The following is a 27,196-nucleotide window of genomic DNA, read 5'->3' on the forward strand; positions in this document are numbered from 1 at the left end:
TGGATAGTGTGATTTTTCACTACACTTCATAGTGTTAAAACTCTATACAAATATTGTACTATGCGTACAAAAATAAGTGCTTCATGCACACACTTTTTAATACTGCTTCTTGGCCTTTTCTTTGACATCTTTCTCAACTTACATAAATAGCTGAAAAAGCAGACTAAAGTTACCGAACATGGAAAGTGAGAAACACTTTCTGCCAATGGTAGTCTTTTAGAGAGAGAAAGACACATGGATATGTTAACTCATTGGCAGTCAAACACTACTTAAAAGACATAGAAGAGAAAATAAAGCCATACTCATAACACTCTCAGCTATTTTGCCCTGAAAAAGACAGGTTTGTCTTTTTCTGTAATGGCAAGCATACTGAACAGCAACCACAGAGGGCTTTAGGATCACCTTATTGAGCTACTTTATAAATAGAAAGGGTCTAAAAGGACTACAAAGTATACAGCTTATGTGTTTTTGTTCCATTCCTAGTGAAATCAAGTCAGCCAAAGCATGAGAATACAAAAACCGTACCTCTTGGCGGTCAACACCTTTTCATGGACCATTGTGCTTTTTACAGCTTTGGGGATGCACGGGAAAAGCTCCGCATGAAATGGCTTGTGCAGTGTTATGTTACACATTTTAGAGTGGATGAAAAATGTGGGGCCAGATCTGTTGGAATCAATGGGCATCATCAACCTCGTTGCAAATTCTCCCCCTAAACTGAGTAGATTAAAGTTTTCTTAGTGTGCATTACTTTATAGGATATATTAGACAGGATTCAGCTGTCTGCAGTATTTTTCTAACACTGGGTTTCCCCTATATCTATAGAGCATTATTACTCCTGCCTCAATCTGATGGCAAAAAAGAACAGATAATGCCTTCCTGCTGTAACCTAAAGGATGCTTACTGGTGTTCTCCAAAATAAGAGGTACCTTTACTTGACATGAACCCTTTTCCACTAAACTAAGTTTTGCAAGAATTGCAGCAACCAGAAGCCTTGCTTTAATGTGTAAAGCATCACTTACAGCCAGGCAAGCCTCTTTCTATCCTGTCAAAAAGGTTCCCTGTATATAATTTAATTCTTGTGGAGGTGCCTTTTACTACTTGGCTGTGGCCTCTTGTGCTCTAATTAAGTAGAGAACTGGCCCCAGTGATAAGTATTTTTCTGGTCCTCAACCTTAATAGTCCTAAAAGTTTTCCTGTCTTTCACTGAAAGTGCCATTTGATAGGAGCTGGGAAAAATACACTGTTACTTGCTGTTTTGTGACTTGTGGGTATGGCTGGGAAGTAGCAAAGTAAGAGGGAAAGCTCTGCTGAATGCTTTCCTCCTGATTTAAAAATCTAATTAGAATTCAAGAGCATGCAGACTAGCCTGTTAGAGGTGGGCAGACACATTTATGATAGTCTTTTTTCCTTGGCTATGCCAAAATGAGTTTAAAAGGTGCTTGAGATGTCTGAACGCATCCCTGTAGCACTGGTGGCACAGGATGCTCAGAGGCACTAAGAGGCAAACTGGAAACCTCCAAATGGCCAAAGGGCAATCTTTGCTTTTACTCATTCCTCTGCCTGGCTTGAGAAATTTTGGGGTGAATGGAGAACTCCTGATGCTCAGAGGGGCTTCCTGGAGACACACCATCCTTCCCCTGTCTCAGGACACAACGTCCGTGGGACTGTTTTCAGCACAGGTTGTTGCTTGTAAACACATACACAATGGACTCTATGTATATATGCATATATATATGTATGTATATGCACACATCTGAGAACCATGCATTTTCTGGGCTGATATTCTGCTTTATAACATGAAAATCTGATTTTGAGTGATTTTTCTCCTTTTTTTTTTCTTTTCTTCTTTTCCCCCTAGTATCCTAAAACTAAAGAACTACAGAAAAGACATTCTGACTAACTTTAGGCAACAGATTAGTTTAAAATCATGAGGGTTTAAGAATTACCAGACTGAGATTTGTTTTCTGCCTGTGCTTAATTTAAGGGAATTTGATTAAAGACAGGATTAAAATGCTCCATAGCCATCACTGCGCGCAGCAACTGCGAAAGCGGGGTAGGCTTCGTAGGCTGCGTATGTTGCTAAATCTTGTCCCATAGTCACTGCTTGCTTGAGCTGAGTGGCTGTGACGGTCGCAGCTGCATTAGCAATGGTATATCCTGTAGAGGAAAAGAGGGGAAAAGACGTTCAAAATTCACCATTGCCTGACAGTTTTTGGTGGGAAGATTTTGCTGTCAATGGGAGCGACCTAGGGAGTGATGAGTTTGTTAATGGGAAAATTCTAATTAAATGAAATAGGTCATTTCTGACGTGTTTTTTCTCTATGTTAGCGGTAATAAAAAAGATGGAAAGTTAATACATTTTCGTACCTATTTTCTGCTAAACACGCTGCTTAAAAAAATCACCTCTCTGTTAAATATTCTTTCCTTAGGCTCCAGTTATTTCTGAGCTAAGAAATACTCATCCTCCCATGCATGATGTGAGGAACGCAAAAGAATGAAGTAATACAGGGGAAATCTGTCTAGTTTTCATAGTGAAAATGTGGCTCTGATACCATTCGTAGTCAAAACACATGCAATTTAGAAGAGCCCCATTAGAAGGGAGGGAAACTCCCTCTATGCAATACCAGGGAGAAAATATTTAGTAAACTGGACTTTTTTTTTTTTTTTTCCCTAATGGAAAATGTGGTTTCAACACTTCCAAATTTTCCATGGGAAAATGTTAGCTTTGCTGATTCAAAATGAATCACTGGGAAAACAAACATTGCTTGGGGTTGGTTTGCCTGAAAGCAGGGTAAAGCAGCTTGTTGAGCAGACCACAATGTGATTTTTGTGAAAGTATCAAGAATTACGGTGAAGCCCAAATTTGGGAAGAGGAGCTGGTTTACCCATTGGCTCTGCTGGACCACATTCTGCTGTCAAACTGCATCTCCCACTGACCAGCTGGGCAATGGGATCAACTCAAAGTCAGTCAGAGCCAAAGTCCTCTCAGTAGGGAGAATGGAGACACTGGGGGGCACTGAGAACATGTTGCTTTGTTGAAGTGTTACTTTAGGGGAAAACATGAGAAATTCACTATAATTTGAGTGGCCACTTGAAGTATCTTTTTTGGTTTTTGTGGTTTTTTTTTTTTTCCATCAGAAAAACTCACCTTAAGATTTTGACAGAGAAATGAGAAATCTGTCATTTCATAGAATCACAGAGTGGTCTGGGTTGGAAGGGATCTTAAAGATCATGCGTGGGCAGGGGCACTTTCCATTAGACTAGTTTTAAAGCATATCTGTCACCATCATAAGAGAAATGATCTGCTACCTGGCATGGCCTGAGCTGAGCAGGGCTTCAGCAAGCCCTTGTCAAGGACCAGTGTGTGTTACAAGCAGAAACTTTAGAGTATGTCAATTTGTTGAGTTTCCAAGACAAATAAATAAGGGTGGATGAAAGAAAAAGGAGAGATTATAATTAAGCAATAAATGGAGACTGTATTCAATGAAGAGCCCATTTGGTTTCCACGCTGCGGAAGCCTGAACAAACCCAGACAAATTGATTTTTCTGTGGCTTTTGCGGACTCCTGTGGCAGGAAGCCGGATAGTTGGGTTTTTTTGTTGTTTTCTTTTTTTAATCCATCCTTGAGACACTCCAAACAGCTCAGTAGTACTGACTAATGCGCTCCTCATGTGCAGTTTGGCATGAGTTGCTTCCACTACATCAGAAAAACTGTTGTGCTGAAGAGCACAGTAAATATAATGACTGTGAGCTGTATTCCTGCTCCCAGCCTGTGTTTTCCATGACTTCCAAAGCTGGTTTTTTTTCAGTTGCAAGAGCTGTTGAGTATGAATTCCCCAAATGGAAAAAAATCCTTCCAGTGGGGGTGTGAGAGCTAGGACCAGATCCTAACTTCCACGGTTGCATCATTCCTTTGGCTGATGAAATCAAAAGTGTTGGTTCAAAAGGAGCTACGAGTGCTGGGCAAGGATGGATTGACCATGAATCAATCAATCAACCGTGCATCTTTACAGGGAAGAAGATCTACTCCATCCTGGGTGGCATCAGCCGGACTGAAACCAGCAGGTCCAGGGGAGGGACTCATCCCAGTTGTTGGACCAGGGACATCGGTTCTGGTTTCTGCATCCTGTCTGGGGCTTTCAGTTTAAGGGAGGCATCCACAAACTGGAAGGAGAGAGGGGACCTGCATACATGGGATGGGGCCCCGAGTGGTGGGGGATCCCTGTCCTTGGACACTGCCAACCAAGCAACCTGCAGTATCTGGGGCACTGGTAGACCACAGACGTCGACACCAGTGCCTCCAGCCTGAGTTGCTCTATGGCATGTACACTGCAGTTTGGGTAGTCCTGAGGTAAATTACTAATATAGGCAATAAAGATGTCATATGCATAAGTAATAAACACGAGTCAAGGCAGAGGTATGTCGGGGAACACAACAATGTCTGTCCTCAGTGGCCCAAACCAGGTTCATTTTTGACATCCACAAGGAAGCAGCAGGAAAAATATTCCACGAGACCTTTGCTTTACAGACCTTCCCATACCTGGAAAAGGTGGTGCTACAGAAGGCACTTCTGCTCCCTCCATGGGAATCCCCAGTGTCTGAAGGGTGTATTCTGCTGCGTAGGTTTTGGCTTCATCAACATAGGCACTGAGCTTGGGCGGTGTGAAGGGATGTCTGTGAGTACAGCAAAATGTTAGCTTGGTTTTTTTTCTCTAGGACTTTCCCGCAAGATGTTTTGATCCACTCATGGCATCCCACATATTAAATGGCAGCATTATTTTACTGTGCTGATGCATTAACAAAAGTACTCTCCTTGTAGTAGTCCTGTTTTTTTGCTGAGTTTATTGGCCCTGGGTCTTATTATGGATATGACATCCTTTCAGAGCATGTTGTGCATTTTCAGTCCAAATGAAAGCCTGTTGAGGTCTGAGCTGTTCTTTAAAATGCACAGCAAACAATGTTACAGGTCAGAAATGCTTAGAATCATATTTCGAGCCAAATTATCAGCATGTTCCTTCAAGCTGCTTTTTTTTTTCCTACAAGAGCTATCATATGCTTGATTTTTTGTATTAAAAAGTGCCCTTTTCTTCTTATTGTTATTATTATTTCTGGCTTTCTGTAATCTTTGCACCATCAGATAGAGAACACCAACTCTGGCATACATCACTATGAGTCCATTTAGTTTGTGGATGCTTTTCTCCCTAATGCATATATAAAAAAAAAGGAAATGGAGACTTCTGAAATTGTATTTTGAGGAGAGATTATAGACAAAATGCCATCCTAAAACCCAGGAAACCTCAGACAGTTACATACATGGTGGGGTTTTGGCTGGCGAGTGCTGGGATGGTGATTTTGTATAGGAAGAGTTGTCTTTGGTCTTGGCCAATTGCAGAGTGGAGCTGGTAAACAGGCTGTCCCCAGTTGTTTTTCTGGCAGATTTCTTCCAAGATCTAGAACGGAGAAAAGGGATTTTTTTCTCAGGTTAATTGCTGTGCAGTAGCTTTCTCACCAAGCTCCAGTCCCTATGCTGGTCTCCTTCCTTCCCCCCAGAGGGTTTTCAGGGGTGTTGTAGTGACTTCCTCAATGGTTTAGGAAAAAAATACAAAATAAATGTCAGACGGGATATTTTTACATTCATCTTGCAGTATAAGATTCACCTAAATAAATGTTTTATACTTTATATATTTTTGTCCTTTTGCTGGTTAGCTGGTTTATTCTGTTATTGGTTTGGTTTTCTTTGGATTCTCCCCAGTAACTCTGTCTGTGTACTTCTACTTAATAGTGCTGAAAAAATAGGATTGCATTCATCTTCACTGCTCTGTTGCCCCCCTGGCTTAGTGGGTTATAGTGCATGAAAAGCCCAAATAGTTGGGGACTTTTTGTGGTTCTTTTTTTTAATGAAAAAAAAATCAAAAAGAAAAAGAATAAAGGAAAAAGAAAAAAAATTAAAAGGGCTGTGTTTTCATCCAATTAATTATACTGGTTTCAGTAATTCATTTCTGCTCTGAGTCTGAGAAAGAAATGCTGAACCATGTTGCCTTTAGCCTTAGCACAGCTTATTCTATGGTAATTGGGAATCACTGTCCGGAAACACTCTTGCTTTGGCTTTGTATTTCTTTTTTAACCCTCCGGGCACGTGCTGTCCAAAATGGGTTTGAGCACAGCATGGTATTCCTGTGAGTGATGCTTAAACCAGTTATTTTTTTCAAGCAGCTCCACCAGGCCTGTCACTTAGCTGAGAAGATGTTGGGTTTGGGGATTTGTGACATTGCCCATGCTGCCAGCTGAGTCGGACCAGAGACGCTGGGTGCCTCCAGCCCCTGTCTTTCTGTGGTCTGCCCTATTTAAAATTTACACTTAATTTTGTCTAAAATAAAAATGTGAAATTTAAATTTCAGTGCTGTTTTTAATTTCATAATTGTAGCTCCAACTGAAATTTAGTGCTTTGTATTGTAAGTAAACTAGTTTATTATGTTTCTTGACTATGGCAACTATTGTTTGCTGCTGTCCCAACACCTTTATATGGATGTTGTATTTATACTGTAATGTCAACATTTAAATCATCAGTAAGGCAGGTCTGCTTATTAACTCCAAGCATCTCATATAGGCAGCAGGAATAAAACCTATCATTCAAAGATGCTGTTGAAATGGTCTTAGTGTAGCAGATGGGAGAGCTTGACCAAGTTGACAGGTAATAATGAGGCTGTCCAATTAATGAGGCTGTTGTGAAGCCAGCTGTGGCTGTATAAGATCTGCTGTTGTGCAACAGTAGCAGTGGGGGATCAGATAGCTCAGCAACTGGGAAAATGTGCCCCCAGAAACTAGTGCTGCAAGTGCCTGTTGCTGTTACTGCACTATTTTAAATACACCCAGTGGGAGTTTTCATGTATAGGAAGAGATAAAAATGAATTTTACCTGCTCTTAGGCAGTGCAGCACCACTTAGGCTCTTTCAGCCCTCATATGCTGATAGAGTAAGGGAACTGAAATTTTGCAGGGTGGAGACAAACACTTCCCACTTTTCTGGGAGAGAAAAGGATGTTTTCATTGACTTTGACAAACCAAATGCTGTGGCAATTAAAGTGTTAATAGGCAAAGATATGCTTCAAAATTCAGGCTAAGCTTAGTTTCTCTTATTGCTTTGGATGGTGTAAGAGTGATTTTGTTCTGGATTTGTTTTCTTCAGCCCTCAACCATCCATCTGAATGCCAGCCCTGCACACACAACCACATCGAAAGTCTCCTTGAGCAAGCAGAGTTTTTGCCTGGGGCTGGGTTGTGCAGGCAAGTCAACATCTCTTTCCCCATAAATGATCTTAGGACATACATTGTTTTTCTATATATGCACATTTGTTCTTTTGTGAGGCTCCAAGAAGAGCATCTTATTTATCAAACCCATTTTGTGTGAGAATTTCCTTACCCTCAGTGCTTTTATGGAGCAACAGCCACAGTTAAATTTCATCTTACACCTGTGGGTATTAATGAAAACTCTCCTCTGAGGAAGAGGGAACACTCTTCTTCAGTGAGGTGGGTGGGTATTGCAAGAGACATCTAGTTGTATTTTGCCTTTTTAATGATGCAAGAATTGATTTAGTTATTGGTCCCCAGTGTAGATTCAAGCAGGGAGACATTTTCCCAAAAGCATTTTGGGCAAAGACAACCGCTGGCTGGGATATTGACACCCTATTTTATGCACGTACCTGAGGAGCGAGTTTGATCCCTTGGGGCTTTAGCGTGACATGGTTCATTGGTGTGAGCTCCATTCCTGGCAAAAGGTCGTAGAGCTTATCCTCTCCCCTCTTTTCTCCTTTGAGCTGGTATCCGCGGCCCAGGCCCGTGTACGCCAGGTAGCCTCGACCTCCCAGTCCTCTAACTCCCGCAGCCCCTACAGGTACATTCATGTAAATTTCTAGGAATGTAAGAAGGCATTAAACTGAATCAAATTGCAGGAAAAATTGCCCTGATTCTTGCTGAAATGGAAAAGTTAGCCCCACTTGCTAAGTTTGGGAAGTGATGGCCAAGACACCCCCATAGCCTGCTGATGGAATAACCCAGGCTTGACATTTACACCCTTTCTTTTTGGGCTTGTCTGCTTGGGCAAGTGAGGGTTTCTTTGTAGTGAGGGCCCTGATTCTTTCTGACCCATCTTCTCTGGTAAGTTTTGATTTTCTGACACCTTTATATTCCGATTTGTAGTTGAAAGGCTGAGAGGGGACAGTTGTCATCGCTTGCCACAGCCGGTATAATTTCACTTTCTTGAAGAATTCAGAGTTTATACAATCCTAGCTTATATTAACCAAAATCTTTTTCCCTCCATGCGTTCATTACACTCCTGTTTTTTCTAGGGGAGCTGTACTTGGTAGTGTGTGGAGGCTTTAAGATCTGGTGGGTGATCACATCTGCACCTTTCCCAGTGCAACCTTCACAGAAGCTGGTTTCACCTGCGTGAGCAAAAACATGGCTGGCAGCATGCTTCCCTGTCCCCTTCCTTTGTAAGAAGGAAAAACTGTTGGCATGGTCCTTGCCAGCCCTACTGGCGTGCCATGCAGGGCTCCAGGCTGCCATGAGACCAGCCCTTTAGCCTGTGGACACAAGCTGACTGTCACAGGCATCATCTCTGAAAGGAAGATCAAATAGGCAGATCTATTTATTCTAGCCCCCAAGCTTACTTCTCCACTTACCAAGTGACTCCTACAATTGCATTTGATTTGGGGGTACCAAGGTGTGAGTATTTGATTTGGTCTCAGGTGCTGTTGCTCGAGATCAAAGGCAGAGCCCCAGTAGCTTTCAGAAATACTCTGTTTTCACAGACTGCTTATTATTAGGTTAATGATCGCCCTAAAAAGAAGTCCGTCTCCCAGAGCACATGATGAATGGTTTTCTTGATTTCAGTGCTGGTTCCCTACTCTGCATCAGGGCAATGTGATCTCCTTGGAAGGGTTTTGGGTCAGAAAACACCAGGACTGGTAAAACTTTCCCTGTCGCCTTCAAAGCAAAGAAGCCGAGGAGAGCTGTGTTAGGGCAGGTTACAGACTCTGCTCTGAAGGGGAGAAAGGAAAATTATTTTGTTTGGTCTTTCCTGCTGGGGTAAAACCAGGAGGATTTGTAGTTTATTTTCACTGGATCGAGGGCAACATGGAGGCTCTTTCAGGCTTACTCCAGGAAAATGTTTATTTTCTTCAATCCCTGCTTAGTCTATTGAAAGATCACCACACCTTTGGCAAGTACAGAGCCCAAAAACTGTGCTCTGAAAGGGGTCCAGCATCCAGGTCAAAGCCAACGCCCTCAACAGGAGTCTAGGGAGCAGCCACCCAAGTCCCAGAGGAGATATTTTGCTAGAGCTGAGTATACGGCAGTTACCTCGAATGGATGGGGGCCGGATGATGCTCCTGTTGCTGAGCCCCTTGGTGGTGGGGAAGTGAAGGTTGGGGATAGCTGCATAGGCTTGGGGTGCGTAGAAAACTGGGGCACCCAGGTAGGCGGTGGCGGGGTCGTACACGTGTCCGAAGGCGTAGGTGTATTCTCCTTGTAGCATGGTGCCTCTGCCGCCTGTGCCCCTGGTGTATCTGATATAGCTGTCTTTGTCAACAGGTTTGGCTAACGTCACCTCAATTGGGGACCCATCCACCACCTTCATGCCAGGAGAAGCACAAGTGTAAGTCTCCAAAGTGCACAGGGGTTATCCTGCCTAGGGAGGCAGTTTCCCTGCATGGCTTGCTAATGGGATTGGAAGACGGAGAAAACTACCCAAAAAAGCAAAAAATCTCCCTCTCATGTTTGGAAGAAGGCTCTGGCTGGGTAAGCTTAATATGTTGAGAACACCCAACCCTGACCCCAGCCAGGAAAGCTGAATTAGCACAGTTATGAAGCCTTTCAAAAGGCTTCAATTCTCTGCAAAGTAGCATGTCAGTCACTGAGATTGTATGTGCTCCTATGGAGAATAGAAGTAGCAGTAAAAATAGGAGCAGGGTTAACACTTCTCTGGGAACAGCTTTTGCATTAGAGTGCCACGAATTACATGCAGTGCAAAAGTACTAAATACAGCAATCCCCTTGCAAATCCACATCTGAATTTGGAGCAGATGTTTTGGGTTGACCTTGTTTGTCCCACTTTGCCATTCACAAGCTGTCCTGGGAGTGTTTTTGTTGGCAGACATGGAACAAGGATGTGAGTGTGCACCAAAGGATCCCGTAACCCCTCATTTGCTAGTGCTTGTTTCAGCTTTGGCTCTGCTTTTTTTTTTTTCTTTTTTTTTTTTTCTTTTTTTTTTTTTTCCTGAGCAGTGAACTACAATCTGAGCTTGGCAAACATTTAACACAAATGCAAGATGTAAGAAGCCAAAACGAACAGTTTGTGTACATCAGAGATGCTGAAAAATGGATTCAAGTGTATAAAGGCAGCCTGCAAAGAGAAAATAGCACTAACATCTTCAGGATGTTTTTGTAGCTAATAAACCAGGCAGGTTTGTTTCAACTGTGTATAATAAACTGCACATAAACCCCACAAATTAGCATTTACAGCAGCTTTACCTTCCCATTCAAGGCTTTCATAGCTTCCACTGCATATTCTCTTTTGTTAAAGTGCACAAAGGCGTAGTCTCTAATTTTCTTTACTCTCTCTACTGCACCTGTAGAAAATGTCAGAATATTAGCTGGAAATGGGTATCAGGTAGAAAATACAGATCTGGAAGAGCAACTGTGGTGAGTTAGGAGTCCTTCAGCAAAGGCTGACCAAGGGTAAGAGAACAAGAGGAGAGTGTCTTCTTACCTGTAAGGTTGTATTTGCCATGGTAAAAGTAAATATATAATGGTTACAGTATTTCAAGGCAAAATAGAAATAGTTTGAGTCAGACACCAATAAGTTTCCAATTAAACTGGAGTGTTTTTTTCCAAAATGCTCTATTGGATGTTAATTTTGGTCCTGTGTCCCCCTTCTGTGACAAACCCGATGGCTGAGCAGGACATGCGACAGCACAGGATTTGGTGAGCTACAGGTAATGTCACCTTGTTATCCCTATCTCCATGGTTTTGTTGTTGCATTGTGCATAGTAGTTACAGGCAGCTTCAGGAAAGCTGATGCTTCTGCCATAAAACAAGGAGGCTCTTAGTCATCTACTCAGGATGTTCAGCAAGAATGAGCACCCAGTCCTACCTGTGAAAGAGCAGCCCCAATCATGTGGATTGGGTGGGACTGATGGAGCCCCAGGGCTGGCCCTGAAAAACAGCCTTTCCCATGTGAATGGGGCATCCCTTGGACAGGCCTCCAGGTGGTGGGGGATCCACCTTCTCAGAGTTGTCTTGATTTGCTTGGACACAGCCTAAATCAGCCTAGTGCACCTGCGATGTTGGCCCCGCAGGCAGTGGGATTGGGCTGGAGACCCCCACCCTGGTGTCTTCAGCCTGATTCTTTCTTATACTTCTGTGATTAATCAAAATAATTCAGATGTAAATGGTTTCTTATTCTCTTCTATATCCATCCTCTACAGCTTTCCATTGTCATTTGCTCTGCTCCTAAGAACTTCTTATCACTGAGATATACAACACTAATAAGTTTGTCTTCAGAATGACCATGCTAGTCCTATTCCCCATGGTCACAAGCTTTAGATGTCTGCTTTTTCTAAGTGTTCATCTTCCATGCTCCTATTGGTTGGGAAGCACACTGTCAACCAACCCAGCCACCAAAGCTGTAACACCCCAAATACATACTTTGGATATATGGCTAAGGGATGCTGAACTCTTCTGTTGTCTTCTTACACTTTAAAGCTGAACAGGTGCACATGGAAATGTCATATTGCTGCATAAAGCACTTACTTAAATAACTGAAGGAGAAGATATATTTCTTTGGAGTTCAGGGGGAGTTATTAGGAGCTCCAGTGGGCTAAATGAAGTCTGTTCCAGCCTATAACCTGAGCAGCTTGCACATCTTTGAAACGACACCGGAACAGTAAGCAGCATTTCATTTCCTTCTGGGATTGGATGGTGATTTTCTAAGCCTGAAGTTATGGGAATTATATGCTGATGCCTTGTTTACAAGGCAAGGCTTTAATGAACTCTCTGTGTTTTGAAAATCCCCCTTTTGCCACCTTGAGAGAGCCCTGTGTTACCGATCCTCTCCTCAGCCAAAAATCTTGCTCTTCCCTGCTTCTGCCTCTGCTGGGGCAAAGCAACGTGTTGTTATCAGAACAGCTTCTTAATGCCTTGGATCAAATGCACACTTCAGGCAAGCGCTACTGAAATATAGCACAATGAGTAAGGCGGATAACCAGTGTGTGGAAATGAATCTTTTCAGATCCTTGCTAACTTTTTTGACTGTAATCTCATTGTGACTTAAATTGCATTTCTCTCTCTAAAACTCAGGTTTCGCTGCTCTAATGCACATTTGTTTGAATGCACAGCACAGCTTTAAAAAAGGCATCCCTGATTTTATCCACAATGAAGTTCTCTGAAAAACAAAAATAATTTCCAGCATGAGAAGTGAAATGATAAAGTGAAAATTAATGATGATGCTGATCTGCTGTTGTACTAGAAAACTTGTCTTAGGAGCAAAGCAGATGACTGCTACTGACGTATCAAAGGGGCATAAAATGTGTTTCTGGGGAGTCTGAGCAGTTCAGTGCTCAGGAGCAAAACTGGGCAAATAAAAGAAGTAAACAGTTAAGATAGTGTCAGGATCCGTATTTAACCCCTGGGTAAAATGGGATCTCAAACAGCTTGATGGTGGGTGACATGGTCTAGTGTGAGGTGTCCCTGCCCATGGCAGGGGGGTTGGAGCTAGGTGATCTTAAGGTCCTTTCCAACCCTAAGTATTTTATGATTCTGTGATTCTATGGTGATTTAAAGTATTAGCCAGAAACACTAGAAGGACAGAAGAGACACATAAGGAAACTCAATAAAGTCTCTTGCATTGCAGCCTAGTACAGAAAAAGAAATATATAGTGCAAAAATGAACAGCTAATGAAGGAAAAATGAAACTCTGTGGTGTATTTTAAAATAATAATAGAAAGTAGTTAGTGGGAATAAGATGAAAGGCAATTTCACATTGCCAAGTATAAGTTACTAATGCCTAATGGACTGTGTGGCCTGGAGAGATGCAGAAATAGGTTATTTTTACATTGTTGTTTTGGGGAGGAATTTCCTAATGCTGGAGCAACTCAGGCATAAATTCTCCCTTGAAAGCAGTAGGTTTGTTCCCAGCAAATCTGCTTCCTTTTTGAAAAATCTCACCCTAAGTGTATGTAAGTGTATGTAATATATGCCATGAAGGCTTATTGTCAAACTCTGCATTAAATGATAAGCACTAGTTATTAAAAAATCACAGAAGAATGTGTGGGGTTTTGTATGAAAATGTTAGAATTCAGAATTTATATAGATTATATAAAACACATTTGTATTTCTGTCATCATCCTTTGCTATAGAAGAATGCTGAAATCACCAAGCTGTTTCACCAACTCTCTAAGAAAGACTGAAAAGGTTCAAAACCATTTTTGTGATGCTAGCATCCCCATGCAGCATTTTGGACCTCTTCCAGTTACCAATCATCCTAAAAAGGTTAGTAGTGTTGTTAGCTGTAAATTAGGCAGCCTTAACGGGATTATATGATGCGCATGTTGGGCGAGAGCCTTCAGCATAATGACTATTTTTGTGGCATTACACATGAAGACCATTTTTATCTCTCCCTTTTACATTTTATGAATGGAGATATATTTCCATTAGCAGTAGCAGTACTTATTTAATGTCAGTGGGTTCCTACCTGGTTTGATGTTGTTGAACTCCTTTTCTATGGTCTCTTCAGTGGTTGAGAGCATGAGATTCCTCACATATAGAATTTTTACAGATGACATGGTGTCCTCATCCACCTCCACTTCAGGTTCTGCCCAGTCAACTGCAATAGGGTGTCCCCACAACTGGATCCTTCCTTTAAAGGAATTAGCATTGTCAGTGTCAAACAGGATTTGGTTCCTTTTACTTCTGCTCAAAGACTAATTTAACATGCAGTATGAACAGCAGAATAGGCCAGTTTTGCAGACAGGACCAAAAGAAGCCTTTCTAGCTCAAAGCACGGCTGCTTTGTTAACTCATTTCCAAAAGCAGATGGTCACACTTTGAACATATTCCCACTAATAACTATATGCCTGCAGAAATGCAGCATCCAGAATTTCAGAAGTGAAAATATGACATAATTCACTCAACATTCCGTGTTCCCTGGAGTGCTCTCTAAAGGAAAATATTTGAATGAACTTATAAAAATCCCTCTTGTCTGCAAAAGTTTAATTCCCTAGATAACAGGAAAGGAAACCAGTAGTCTCAGCTGGATGAAATGACATTGGAAAAGCAAGGGTGTCTCTGTGTGCAAGTATTTGAGGTCATGTGGTCCCTGCTGGGTGAAGCTGTGGCAGAAGTAGTATAAACAAGAGACTTAGAAAGCAGCAAGGCATAAAACGGGGTATGGGTGTGTCTTAGCAGCAAGTGCTAGATGCTCCTTCCAAATAATTAAGTAAAACTGCCTCTTCTGCAAATGTGCCTCAAAGAGCAAGTGGGTCTTTCTGTAGGGTGGTTTTTTTGTTTGTTTGTTTTTTCCTCTGATCTTTTATGCTAAAACCTGGAAGAAACCTGGGGATGCCTATGCTGGTAGAGGGAAAATTCTAATCCTGCAAAATGTTTCTTGAGAGCTGTAAAGAGTCATCCAATCTTGCATCTCCGCTTGGATAACCCATTTGAGAAGGGATTTTTCTCATGATAGAGAAAATTAGAGGGTGAGGATAGAATTTGGAGTCCTGTTTTTCTATGTTTGAAGTGAAAATTATCAAACTAAATAGAGAGAAGCTGCTCCCTGCTAAGAAGGCTCATGAACAAGCTGCAATTTGTGGCACCAAGTTGAACTGATGTTCAGCTTTCAACATTGCTCAGTCTGACTTGCGCTGTTAATGACCAGAAATGGAGAGATTGCTGCTAATGGCAGGCAGGTGAAATGAAAGGCCATCTGCCCCTTTCTGAATTGCCATTTTCTGTTCAATAATGGAAATAATGACCTGGTTGACTTGCAGCAAGGAGCGAGTGCCTGCACTAGCCTCTTGCTAAAACCCAGTCTTCCTCCACCCTCTTGTTTAACCTGGAGACAGGACAAAGTTTTTAACAAAAACATCTTTGTCTTTGAGCTTTTCTGTCTCTTCTACAAAGAGCCCTTAAAGAGCAATGAGTTCAGAATAAAGGAAGCATCTTGATAACGATATTCAACCTCACAATCATCCGATGCATTGGCTGGAAACACATTTGGTTCTGGCTTGAAACTTCTTTCTGGTTCCTCCTGTATGTTTGCAATATGAGAGGACTCTGGCTCCTGCTCAGGCCATTGAAATTCCCCCAAATGTTTACTGAGATGTCCCTAAATTGGAAATCACTAGCACATTGCACATCTCTGTTCAGTGCTACATGTTTATTCCATCTCTCTCACTGGCTTTGCTCAGAATTTCAAGTGCTCTGCTCCCTCAAGGCTGTCATCAGCAGCTGTGGCTGTGCTCGTGCCTTCCTTCATTCTCGATATAGAAACTATGGAAAAGTTATGTTGAAGCACAAACCAGCCGAATGTTTTTTGTAATCAAGGAGATGCTAAACTGATGCAGAAAACCCAGAATAAAAGGAAAAATAGTCAGTGTGAGATATCCCACAATAGCTAAGCATATTCAGTGCTCATGGTTATGCTCAGTTTCTTACAATAAGAAAAAAAGATTTACATTACTCAGGATGTTTCACGGGCTGTTGTATAAAAAGAACGAAATAAGGTTGGCTGGTTATGAGCAAGTCTCAAAACAGAAAACAGGAGGTTTATTGTTTTTTTCCATCAACAACTGATCTGGGTTTGACAAAGTAGTGCAGGAGCTGCCAAGATCAAGAAAGCATGAGAAAATTGCTGAAATCACTGCAAATGCACTTAAGGTTAAGTGACTCCTTCTTCTAACACCTGCCAAACCTCTCTCTGCTTCACTTTGAATGTTCCCCAGCTCTAAATTGCGTATACTTATTCTTTATACTGTTTAAATCCTAAAGCAATTCCTCATTTGAAGTTTTCTTCCCACATGAAAATATCCATTTTCAGGAGCATCCTCAATATATTCTCAAGACTGAATATGTTTGTGGGTGCTTTCCACAGTAGTTCTCTCCAAGAGGCTATAACTTAGGCTATATTTTGCATATAACCCAAGATAACTACAGGATAATGCACATTCTACAACAGAGCTGTATGGATACACACAGCTAAGTCCATCTAGCTATACTTTTCATAAATTCAAGCTCCTAAATAAAGACCATGTATAATGACCATGGTGTTGCATCAGGATTTGTAGTGAATGGCTCACGCTGCCCCTCCAGAACCAGGGTGACTCCATCAGACAGCTGTGGTGTATTGGGCTCCCTCCTTGCTTGGTCTCTAGCAGCTGAAAGGAAAAAACCCAGTAGTGTTCCTTGGGTACCTGGGTCTTCTGGAGACTTCAGTCTCACTTCAGTGCAATATATACATAGGTGATCACTGATGTGAAGTCAGCCCCTCACCATCTGTACTAACCTGGCAGCAGTTTTCTCCTGGCCATGGCTGCTGCTCGATGGCTTTCATATTCCACAAAAGCAAAGCCCCGATTTTTGGTTTTATCAGCCGCACTAGGGTAGACAATCACGTCCACGACTCCGTCTGTGACTTTCTTCATCTCTGCTAAAATTTCCTCCCTCTTCTTGGTTTTGGGGATCCCTCCCACAAACAGGCGGCAGTTGTCCACGCTGGCACAGACTCCAAGGAGACGCCCGTTCCTGAGTATAAAAAACATTGCTGGTTTGTCAGGAGTCAGGATCAGTTCTCAAAGAGAAGAAAAAAAAGAAAATACCCCCTATCTTGTCCCAGAACACAAGGTCAAACAGAAGGCCGCCTACTTCTGTGGCATATGTTGCTCAGGATATTTAAGTAGTCTTTGTAGTGCAAAAGCTAATGTGGAGGCTGCCACTGTGATAAATGTGAAGTAAGGCAGCACAGTAAAACTTTCCTTACATTCACTTTGCTCACCTTTCCATGGTCCAAGCATTTCTTGCAGATCTTAAGAAGTTAAAAACTTCTTTAGAGGAGTCTTAGGAACAAGGGAAGTAAGCAGAGGAAGTGGATGAAGCCTATTCTTTAAGACCATCCAGCCTCTGATACAAATCATGTTTTCACTCCCACTGTGTGCCTTGTGACCTGCTCATACTTAGGGTTGCTGGTAAAGCAATTCACAACCTATTTTCCTTTATAAAAACAAAGCAAAAGCTATAAAATTGACAGAATGGTTTATCTCTAAATGTTTTTAGGCAAAAGCATCTACTAGTCATACTTTGAACTGGAAAAAAACCCATTAAATGTGGTTGAAATCAAACCAAAACATATTGATAGGCCCATATGTTGTTGATTTCTGGGTGTTTTGTTCTCAAATTTTAGTCACAAATATGAGAGCTTTTTCTGTTCCTATCTATTGGGCAATGTCATTATTTTGCCAGTTGGTTTCCATCCTATTTCACCATTTTTTGTTATCAGTCTGTCTCCCAGAACATATCTGCAGTATAGGTTGTGAGGGAGACTATGAATAGGAATAAAATCAACAAAAAACAGCGCAAAAGGGAACATGAAATAAACAGCAGTGATTAGGCAAAAGTTAATTTGATCTAAAGCAAAATATTTTTCCAATGTCCTGAAAGATCCCTCTTCTTTTATATTTTTTTTTCATAAAGCTTAGGTATTTAAATAATCTTCCTCTGGGCTACAAGGGAAAATATGCCTTACATAGCAAAATAGATTAGTACATATGATTTAAAGTCAATGTGAAGGTTTTTCTCATGCTTACCTAATTTCATAATTATTGAGTTGCTTTATTGCATTCTTTGCCTCCTGTTTATTTGAGAAGGTCACAAAGGCATAGCCCCTGTTGTTGCCATTAAAGTCCATCATCATTCTCATTTCATAGATTTTGCCAATCTGTAAATAGCAAGATAAAGGTTTGTTAGCAAGAGGGGAGGTGTTTAAACAAGACTGGGTGCTTCCTTGGTTATATCATGCCAAAGCTCCACTGAGTAGTGTGGGCCAAATAATCTCCAGTTTAGCCTTGAAATGCAGGTTTGATCATTACTAACTGCTGCAATACAGCTACTGGCCATAAAGTCTTACTTTTTCACATAGTGGTATAAGTTCATCCTCAAAGAGGTCTCGGGGCAGTTTCCCAATAAAGATCTCACACCCCCTCTCTGGTGGAGGGCCATCCCAGCCAGGAGGTGGGCCTCCGTATTTCCTCTGCCCATTTTCCTGCCATGAAGGAAAAAAAAAAGAACAATTAAGATATAGGTTTTTAAATGTAGATGTAACCAACCCCTTCCCAGGGAACGATGGTTTAGACACGCTCTGTTACCGGTGGGCTGGAAGCAGATGTCCTCTTTCCCTTCAAGGAGCAACTCTTTACAGACTCAACAGAGATAATGTAGTGTGCATTGATGCCCCACTGCCATATCTGTACTGAAAGGCTATGTTAACCCAGTTAGTATGTTGATGATGTACTAGAGAAAGGCCTGGTTTGTACTAGATGAGTTTTGCTAAGGTATGTGCATCAATGTATGCTCTGCAATTGCTACTTGTCCAAGGCAGAGACAGTCAAATACCTCCTTAGGAAATGTAGGTTTTCTTGGCTATGGGAGGTGAATCTCTGTGTCCTGTGTGTCAGTTGTGGACTGCTATAGCCAGAAATGAAAGTATGAAAAACCGAAGATAAAGAAAGCCACAGTAAATACAAGATACGGAGAAGTTGGTTATCTTCTGAGTCAAGTACAACAGAAAGCCTCCTAAGGGACAACAAACCCAGCTGCTGTCCTGGTCCTCGGATGCACAAAGAATTAAGGGCTATAGGAAAATGCTTTTTCCCAGGAGTCTCAGTTTTTGCTTTGGGCTGTTGTGCCCTCTAGTGCTATGCAAAGCAAGACAAAGTTCAAGGCAGCCACCTGACTAATATTCAGTGTTTTCAGTAACTTCTTCCATGGTCATATCAGTGTCCAACACTTTCAAAAAATTAGCTCGTTTTTGTCATGCTAACTGACAAAGACTTCTTTAGATGGCTTTTGAAGGGCATGCCCACTCTCTACCACACTAACCAGGGGAGGCTTTGCACTTGGAGACCTTGAAGACTAAACTGGGAGCAAATCTTTGGTGTTTGGGCAAGTGAGGCACCTGCCTGCCTCACATGCACTTGTACATGAAGGCAGATCTGGTAGCGAGGTGCTGGACTTCTATAACCAACTCTGGACCTACTCTTTCCTGAAACTGTCTTCAGTGTGTTTTCTTTGCTCTACTACTACTGCAGCCATGGCTTTAAGACAGCTATCCCAGTCTTTCCCAATGCTTAGCAGTGCTCAGGGGTGGTTTTTTACTGCCCTTATCGTAATTTGGCATCTGGCAAAGAATTCCTGGAGGAATAAGATCATGCTTCATAGAAGATAGCATCTACTTCTTGTAGCTATGTGAAGCAGATATGTTAGAGAAAAATGGAGAGAAGAATGCACAAGAAGCACTTTATGTGTACAGCTTCATTGCTCAAGCCTCTGATGCAATGCATCACTTCAGGATGAAGCCAGACACTGCACACGAAAGGACATGACAACCAGTTCCTACCTGGATCAAATTATATCCCGTTCGCTGAATTAATGCACGGAGAGCGGCTTCTTTCTGTGTGCCGGTCAATCCATCCCCGGATTTGTGATTTGATTCCATTGTGAATGATTATCAGCAAAAAATCAGGTTAATTAGGAGTGCTCACTGCAATCAAATTTAAGATAAATTAAATAAATTAATACAGCTACAAGGAGAAAGTCCACCCTCCTGAGAGAGTTAACAGGATCACTCTTCCTGAATCAGTTATTTTGAGATAAAAAGAAATCAAAACATCGCAGACCATGAAAACAGCAAAAATATCTGCCTCATGTTGCGTGAAAATAAGTAGCATTTAAACCTGCAGTCAGATTTTAGACAGCACTTCAGTGAGATGCAGAGGGATATTGTAACATGTCATTGTATGTGTCTTAGGAGGGAAGCATGTAAGATGCCTAATCTTGTGCTGAGTACGTGATGATGAGTCCTTTATGCCATTAGATCCTGCTGAAGCTGGGAAGGGAACCTTGTACAAGACAGGTCTGGCACTTCATTAGAAACAAGACCGAGGGCCAGATTTGGTCTGTTTTTTTAAAATCAAGAACATGGGACAACTTCATGTCTGTATCTAGGATCAGAGCTAGGACAACCTTGGGTTCAGGCGTTTTGATTCAGAGCTGTAGCTTTAGGTCATGTCTAAATAAAGGTATGGGTTTTTTTATTTTGTTTATTGGATTGAAAACACCATAAAGCTGAAATATGAATCTGAATTGGGTTACACACTGGCAAAGGGGCATTTATAAGACAGACTACCTATAATTTCAAGCTGCCCTATTTTTCCTGCATGCTGAGCTTTGAGCTTGTCCAAAACCCATTTGTATGAGCCAGGCATTGAAACAGGGTCTGCAGGTGCAATGTTGAGCTTGAGGACTTGTGTTGATGGGCAGATGCAGAGCAAAAGTAAGGGCAATTTTAGTCTCCTTGGGTCCTTGTAGCCAGGGCATGTGCTGAGGGCTGGTAGGACCAAGAACTTCATAGTAGGAAAATGCTAAATCATGTAATTGAAATGATTGGTTTTGCCTTACCTTGCGTTCAGTTGTACAAACTTAAATGCAACAGAAGGCAATAACTCCCAGGATTCGTTGGGGAGAAAACAGGGACAAAATGGGCCAGGTTGGGTGTAATGGGGATGGGGGGAACAGAGCAACCCAGGACCCCTCATTGCACAGGGACTGGGAAGTGCGTGGGACTGTGGTGGTGGTGATGGGAAGGAGAGAAAGGAAATCTGGAGGAGCAGACACAGTATGACAGAAAAGTGGAAGGAGGATGAGTTGCTGTGGCTGCACGTTGAGTTAGTGCCAAATTCAGGGGAGATGACTTTAAACAATCTCCCTGTATAGCAGGTTTCTTATAGCAGATAACATGAGCATTGCCAATAAAGGAATGCAGATAAAGAAGTGCAATATATCAGCTACAGTACATTTTCTGTGCGTGCCATGATGCTATGGAAATAACAGAAAAAAAGCCTTTTCCAATAACTGTCTGTTTAATACAAAAATCTTTTATTAGCACATGCTGCTTTTGGGGTTCACTGGGAGAAGAGCTAAGGTTTGACGCTGCCCACTTTGCCTTTGGACATTACTTGCTCTGTGCTTTGTACTCTGGAATCTGTAAACAGGTGTTTTAAATTTAAATAGATGGATTATTCTCATTGCCAAAAAAGGGGCATGAACCCAGGTGCTCGGAGGATCTCAGCCTTGTGTCACTTGGGCTCTGCCGCACTGCGCTCTAGAGACTGCAACCTAAATACCTGGAAATAGAGACATCTCTGTAATGCCAGATATTTTAGCTATTTATTGCTGAGGTTTGTGAGACCCTTCTGATATTTATTTATTTATCTGCCTATCTATTTATTTATTTGTTTTCTGTGCTCCCAGGTTCTCCAGTGTTTCAATTATTACCAGCGTGCAGGGGCTGGAAGGTTGACTGTCCAACGCAATACCTCTCTTCTGTTTAATTACAAAGTGAGTGTTTTCTGCAGCAGCTGGAGCCCGACTGTTGTTTTATTTTGCCCTTGCTGAGGGTGGCAGCAGAACACAGGTGTTGCTTGTGGTTTCTGTGCCTGCTGACTCCTCCAGAGCTGGAGTTCAGCACAGCATGGGGCAGGATTAACACACTGCTGTGCAAAAATGACCTGGATTATTTTCCAGGCTGCTTAAGAAGGAAAAAAGCAGTTGTTCAAAAAACCCCAATTAATATCCAAATCGGTTTTGCATCCTTCCCTGCCTGGGCAGAAACAACTTAAATGCACCCTAGTGAGGAAAACTCTGTCATACTGTGAATTTGGCTTCTTATATTTTGCTTTTGCTTCATCTGGTTTCATCAGGGATTTGAGGAATCAAATTGTAGCACTTGATGCACAATGGTCTGCAAGTCTCTGTTAGCCCTTATATCTGGATTTGAGCCTATCCTCATGTACCTGAAGGCTGGGACAGAGGTGGGACAAAAGGGGATGGCTGCCTGTGCAGGTATCTCTAATATTCACCACCTCAGATTTCCTAATCTTTTTCTTTTCTGTCATCCTTCCCAACAGGGATGTTACCTCAGGTGTCAGAGCAGAGGCAAGCAGTGGGCTGCCTGCAGACAGCAGGCACATTGCCCTGTGCCAGCAGCATCGCCTCTTCATGCTGGGAAAGCAGCTGGAGTGCAGCCATGCAAGCCTCGGTGGCTTTCCAGTCATGGCTGAGGTTTCCAGTCTGTCCCCAGCCGTGACCTAGTTAGATGAATAGTGTAAAACTCTTGTTTCCCCCCTCCCCCCCCACTTCTCCTCCCCTGAAAACTGCTTGGTTTCATACTGCACTTCCTAGGGGCTGGGTGTCTCAGCCGTTGCTGCTTTGAATGCATTTGCCTGTGGACCCTTAAATATCAAAATCTCCTTACCTCTCCTCCAGGAAAAAGTAATTTCCAGTAACAACTCACTCCATGTAATGGTTTCACACTGAGTGAGCACAAGCTGTCGGGATGGGGGATGGATGGAGTAGAGCATCTCTTTGGCTGATGCATTTACAGTAGGAACAGTATTCCTCTTTGGCTTCTGCTTTATTAGATAAGACCAGGCAAGCTCTTCTCGTAAGGCATCCTGTAAACTTTCTAGGCTCCAGACCAGAATGTCTAGACACTGGTGTACTTACTCCAGGATATGTGCAAGCTATCTGCTAGGAATAAGAGCTCAAGACCATTCAGGGTTACACAAGGTATTAAACACAGGCACTGCAACACCAGTGTTGGAGAACTTCCATGCATTTTTTGAGAGAGCCAGAAAAATTGGTTGCCATTCTCTCAGGGTGCGTGTTAATAATGATCTGGCCTTAATCTTTGAGCAGTGCTTCCACATGCTGCTGACTTTGAAGAAAGTCCAGCCTTCCCCAAGGAAACAGCTCTTCCCCGTGCAAGTGGGAGAGTTTCCCTATCCCCAAGGATGCCCCGGCTTGCCTGGACCATGGCCCTCTGCAGGCTGATGAAGCTGTGGTGTTTGTCCAGCTGGAGACTCCCACCCTAGAGGGGTGGGTACCCTGTAGGGAATCTCCAGCCTGAGTTACTCTGCAAGGCTCTGCTCCTGATTCAGGAGGAGCATCGGAAGCCAGGGCTGGACAACACTGCACAGTCAGGGCTTGGACACACATGTGGGTGACCCAATGCACTACCCGGATCTGGCTTGTAGCGCCACTCTCAGAAATTAGGACCTTCCTGCTAATTACAAGCTCTGAGTCATTCACAGCTAATTTCTGAGCCTTGTTGCTAGAGAGAGTTCCTCCATCAGTTGGGATGGAAGCAGAAATCATACTTCTTTTTTTAAAAACGTATAAATCCCAACACAAGAAATCCCAAACACAGTAAAACAGGCTTCCTAGACTCCAATTTTCCAAGCAATTCTTTTCTTCCCCTTCTCTTCTATCTCCCTTGGCCTGAGGACATGTCCTTTTTGGACAGGGCGCTTGCCCATCTCTGCTACCCAAGGGTCCATATCCATCACTGCATACAGACTATTTCCAGAATACAAGTCACAGTGGGATAGTTTGTTTCTGAAACTGGTGTGATTTCAGCATTTTGCCCTTATTCCAGCAATCAGCCTCAGTCCTTGCAGTGGTGCTGGCATGCTGGGCTGTTTTTATTTCTTGTTAAGGGAGGAGAGCTGGTATCACAGAACCTGGGGAAACATGATAACTTTCTCTCCCTCTTTGTTCCCTGGGCCATTAATCGATTAGCAGATCCACCCTCACAGGGGGAAAACTCCCCTTCTATGGCTGCTCTTTGAAAGTGTGAATGACTGGGGCAAATTAAGGCAGTATTATTAACACTATTTAAGAAAAAAAAAAAACACAAAAAACCAAACCAACAGCCACGCAGAAAGAATTGCTTTGGAATTCAGTGATTTTCAGGGGCCTGACCCTTAGGTTGCTTGCTTTTAAAAATTACCATTATGCTAAAAAGAAAATAAAAAAGGTAGTGGTTGCATTTTATTCAGATGTTTACATTGAGATTAGGACTTTCAGAGGTGCAAACTGCCCAGCTATGTTAGCTCATTTTCAACTAAATTTTAAACAATACTACCGAGTTATCATGGTCCCAGAATTTAGAATCCTGTGCCATTAGAAAAGGAAGGTACTGCTTTTATCTTAAATCATATCATCAATTTTTTTTCCTCTCCATTGAAAACTCCCATTTATTATAGGTGTCTATTAAAACTCTAAAACACCAAGGCAAGGAAAAGTACTTTTATGCCTAGCAAACCCCATATTGACAAGAAATAAACTCATAATACTGCTTCACCTCTCCATGACTATTTCTACACATGGTTTCCTTGCCAGCTGCTGCAGACAGATCATATAGGTTTGCTCCATCCATCCAGGAGCAAGATGAATCCAGAGCCTTTTACCTCCAAAATGTGGATTTTACTTTGCCTTTAGGTTATTTGATTGGAAAAGAGGGAATCTGTTCCCCCATTCAAGGAATGTCTCCCTTGAATCTGTGCCAGGATTTTTGTTGAGAGGAATCATGGAATCACAGAATACCAGGTTTGAAAGAGGAAAGGTGATATTTGCAGCCAGACCCTGTTCTCTTCCTCCACCGCTTTTGCACCCTGAGCCTGCCCCTTTGCAGCCCTTTCGGGGAAACCTGGTTACTGTTTCCATGAACGAGATAACAAAAACATGTTTATCCTGTGCAGATCAATACACCTTTGTGTTTGAATGTATTGAGACACTTGGACACATTTCATGAAGGCTGTTTTGCACTGCTAAAACGCCCTGACCCTGTGGAACCGCTCCTTCAAAGAATAACAGCCTTTTTAAGAAATGGATAGTACATTCATTCTTTCCCTTTAGTAACCCAAATAGGTTGTTATTAGAGAAACTATTTTCCTTTAGGTTATTTACTTGCTTTTCAAGGTTTTAAGCGTTTGGGATTTTTTTCCTCTCTCCAGGCTCTATACAATATATGTTCATATATATATATCATGAAGCACTCTTCCTATCCTTCCTAAAAACAGACACTTGAAGCTTCATGAGCTGCCACCAGCTCTTTGCTGGGGTGAGACATACTGTGGGATGGAGTCTGATTGAACAATGCAGCACGAGGTTTTAGTCCCTTTGCTTTCCAGGGTACAGGTTTTTTTCCAGCACAGGTGGTCCCACACAAAGTGGGAACCCCGCAGGTTTTTGCATTAAAGCAAAATAAATTCAAGGTAATGGAAAAGTGCCACACACTTTGCAGTACATGAACCCTGGAAAAAACAGTTTACGTATAAACTGGCAATCGTTTTTCTTAGCCTCTTTTGCTATGGAAGCTGCTTCTCTCTTTGAAATACCTGTCCTCTTGCACATGGCTTTTGCAGCTGTGTTATCAAATACACACAACATGCCCCTGAAAGCCCTCTGTGAGGATGAAGGGTACCTGATGCTGAGCCCAGCCTCCCTCCGCCCCCTTTTATTTGTTGCATCACGTGCTGGATGCTTTGAAGCCAACCTTCCTCCCGTGCCTGCTCCCACCCGAGCCTCTTATTTTGCAAAAGGAAAATAGCTTAAGAGAAGCATAATGTATTGGGCAGAAAGCCTACTATTTTGAATAGATTAGAGAAAATTGAGAGGTTTTTCTTTGGAGCAGTAACTGCCTTTGAAACGGAGACCAACCTTTTGCAAAGAGAAGAAGTTGCAAATAAGAAGTTGGCTGGAAAGATCTCTAATGATTAGCTGTAGAAAGTTGTGCTTTAACAAATCAAGATTGAATTATCACAGGGAAAACCCCTCCTCCCCCCTCCACCTTTTCTGGCTTTGCTTTTCTGGCAACTGCTGGCAATCAGCATGGGAAAAGAAGTAAAAACAGCTCCTTGCTGTTGCCAATTCGCAGAAATTACTCTGAGGCCCCCCAGTGGGCCCTTCTCTCTCCATTTTGCCCATCAAAAAAACAAAGCGAGGTTGTGCAGGACTGTGCTGGCGCATGGGTCCAGCTACATGGTGCAGGGGGGTCCTGGCCTTCCCTTTCTGACCTCACTGGTGCCCAGCAGCACTTGAGGCATGAATTTGATGGTGGGGCACCATCGGGGGGAAGGCACATGATGGAGCTGCTCCTTTCCCATCCCAGCCAAAAGCCCTGTTTTACAGAGGCCCCAGTCCCTGTGCCCCAGACCTTGGGATAGGATGAGCGGGCACGTACCTGAGCAATTTTGGAGATCACCACCCAGGAAAAAGGTCTCCTTGATTATGGAGAGTTTGCGACGTGTCACTCCGGTTATTCCCTAATCATCATATCAAACTCCAAAGGTTCAGCAGCCGTGGGGCTTTTTTACAGTCCCTGCAGGTTAAACGTTAACCTGCTCTATCTCCCAGCTCCCTGCAGGCCTTTGACCAGATAGCTGGGTCACTGCTGCTCCGATGGCACTGGTTTGTTCGCTCTGTGCTGAAGGCATTCCCAGCTGATCCATCCCAATTGCTGCTGCTGCCCCCAGTAGAAATGCTGGGAGAAGGGACACAGCCATGTGCCCATCCTGGCTTCAACAGAAGGTTTTGGCTTACTGGATTAAAATGGCAGGAGTGAGAAATCCCTCTCACTGGTGGCCTTCATGCATGTAGCCTGCAAATGGCACATTTGCAAGATTTGCTATGAAAACATGTCTGAGCAAAGACTGAATATACTTGCAGGGAGGAAAGTCAGCGCAGGTTTTGAGGATGATTTGTTGCACCTGGAAAAGGCTGCAAATAAATTCAGTGGCCATGAATCTCTGTGATGGGTGGCTTCTGGATTTGTCAATCTCTGAGCATCCGATACTGTGGTCCTCAGATTATCATGTTGCATCTGTTGACACAGCAGCAGAATTGAATGTTTGCCTTGGCTAAAATCTGTCTGGACCCTAATAGTATCTGAAATGGATGTCACAGTGTTTTGTCAGAGTAATTTCTAATACGATGCGCAAGTTTAGTATCCCAGCATAAGGATCTGTCCCTGCAATTACATCCTGCTGTGGCTATTTCTCACCTCAATACTGGACCATGATCACACTACAGCC

General features: G+C 42.6%; 1 protein-coding gene across 3 annotated transcripts; it reads right to left on the reverse strand.

Moving 5' to 3' along the window:
- Positions 1 to 713: 713 nt before the first annotated feature.
- Positions 714 to 26,487, reverse strand: A1CF (APOBEC1 complementation factor). 3 transcript variants are annotated; one of them, XM_061373806.1, is made up of 12 exons: positions 26,347 to 26,487; positions 19,660 to 19,803; positions 18,172 to 18,306; positions 17,852 to 17,982; positions 16,555 to 16,793; positions 13,747 to 13,911; positions 10,527 to 10,624; positions 9,358 to 9,628; positions 7,698 to 7,882; positions 5,314 to 5,450; positions 4,541 to 4,674; positions 714 to 2,157 (listed from the first exon to the last, which is right to left on the reverse strand). In XM_061373806.1, the coding sequence occupies exons 2-12, from the start codon at positions 19,756 to 19,758 to the stop codon at positions 2,006 to 2,008; spliced, it is 1,746 nt and encodes a 581-aa protein (XP_061229790.1). In that variant the 5' UTR covers positions 19,759 to 19,803; positions 26,347 to 26,487; the 3' UTR covers positions 714 to 2,005. The 3 variants fall into 3 exon arrangements, with proteins under 3 accessions (XP_061229790.1, XP_061229789.1, XP_061229791.1); XM_061373805.1 differs by having other exon boundaries at positions 7,698 to 7,906; XM_061373807.1 differs by lacking the exon at positions 19,660 to 19,803 and having other exon boundaries at positions 7,698 to 7,906; positions 26,347 to 26,465.
- Positions 26,488 to 27,196: the final 709 nt, after the last annotated feature.

The sequence above is a fragment of the Neopsephotus bourkii genome, unplaced genomic scaffold (genome assembly GCF_033783945.1).
Source record: "Neopsephotus bourkii isolate Nb327-2 ecotype Australia unplaced genomic scaffold, CSIRO-AGI_Nbou_v1 NB_1634, whole genome shotgun sequence".
Classification (NCBI taxonomy): domain Eukaryota; kingdom Metazoa; phylum Chordata; class Aves; order Psittaciformes; family Psittacidae; genus Neopsephotus; species Neopsephotus bourkii.

Excerpts from the sequence above, each read along its gene's own strand:
- A1CF (XM_061373805.1), bottom strand. The coding sequence starts at position 19,758 with ATGGAATCAAATCACAAATCCGGGGATGGATTGACCGGCACACAGAAA. Across the intron at positions 18,307-19,659 it reads CGGGATATAATTTGATCCAG|GAAAATGGGCAGAGGAAATA; the intron begins GTAGGAACTGGT and ends CCTTCATGGCAG. Across the intron at positions 4,675-5,313 it reads GCCAGCCAAAACCCCACCAT|ACATCCCTTCACACCGCCCA; the intron begins GTATGTAACTGT and ends CTGTACTCACAG.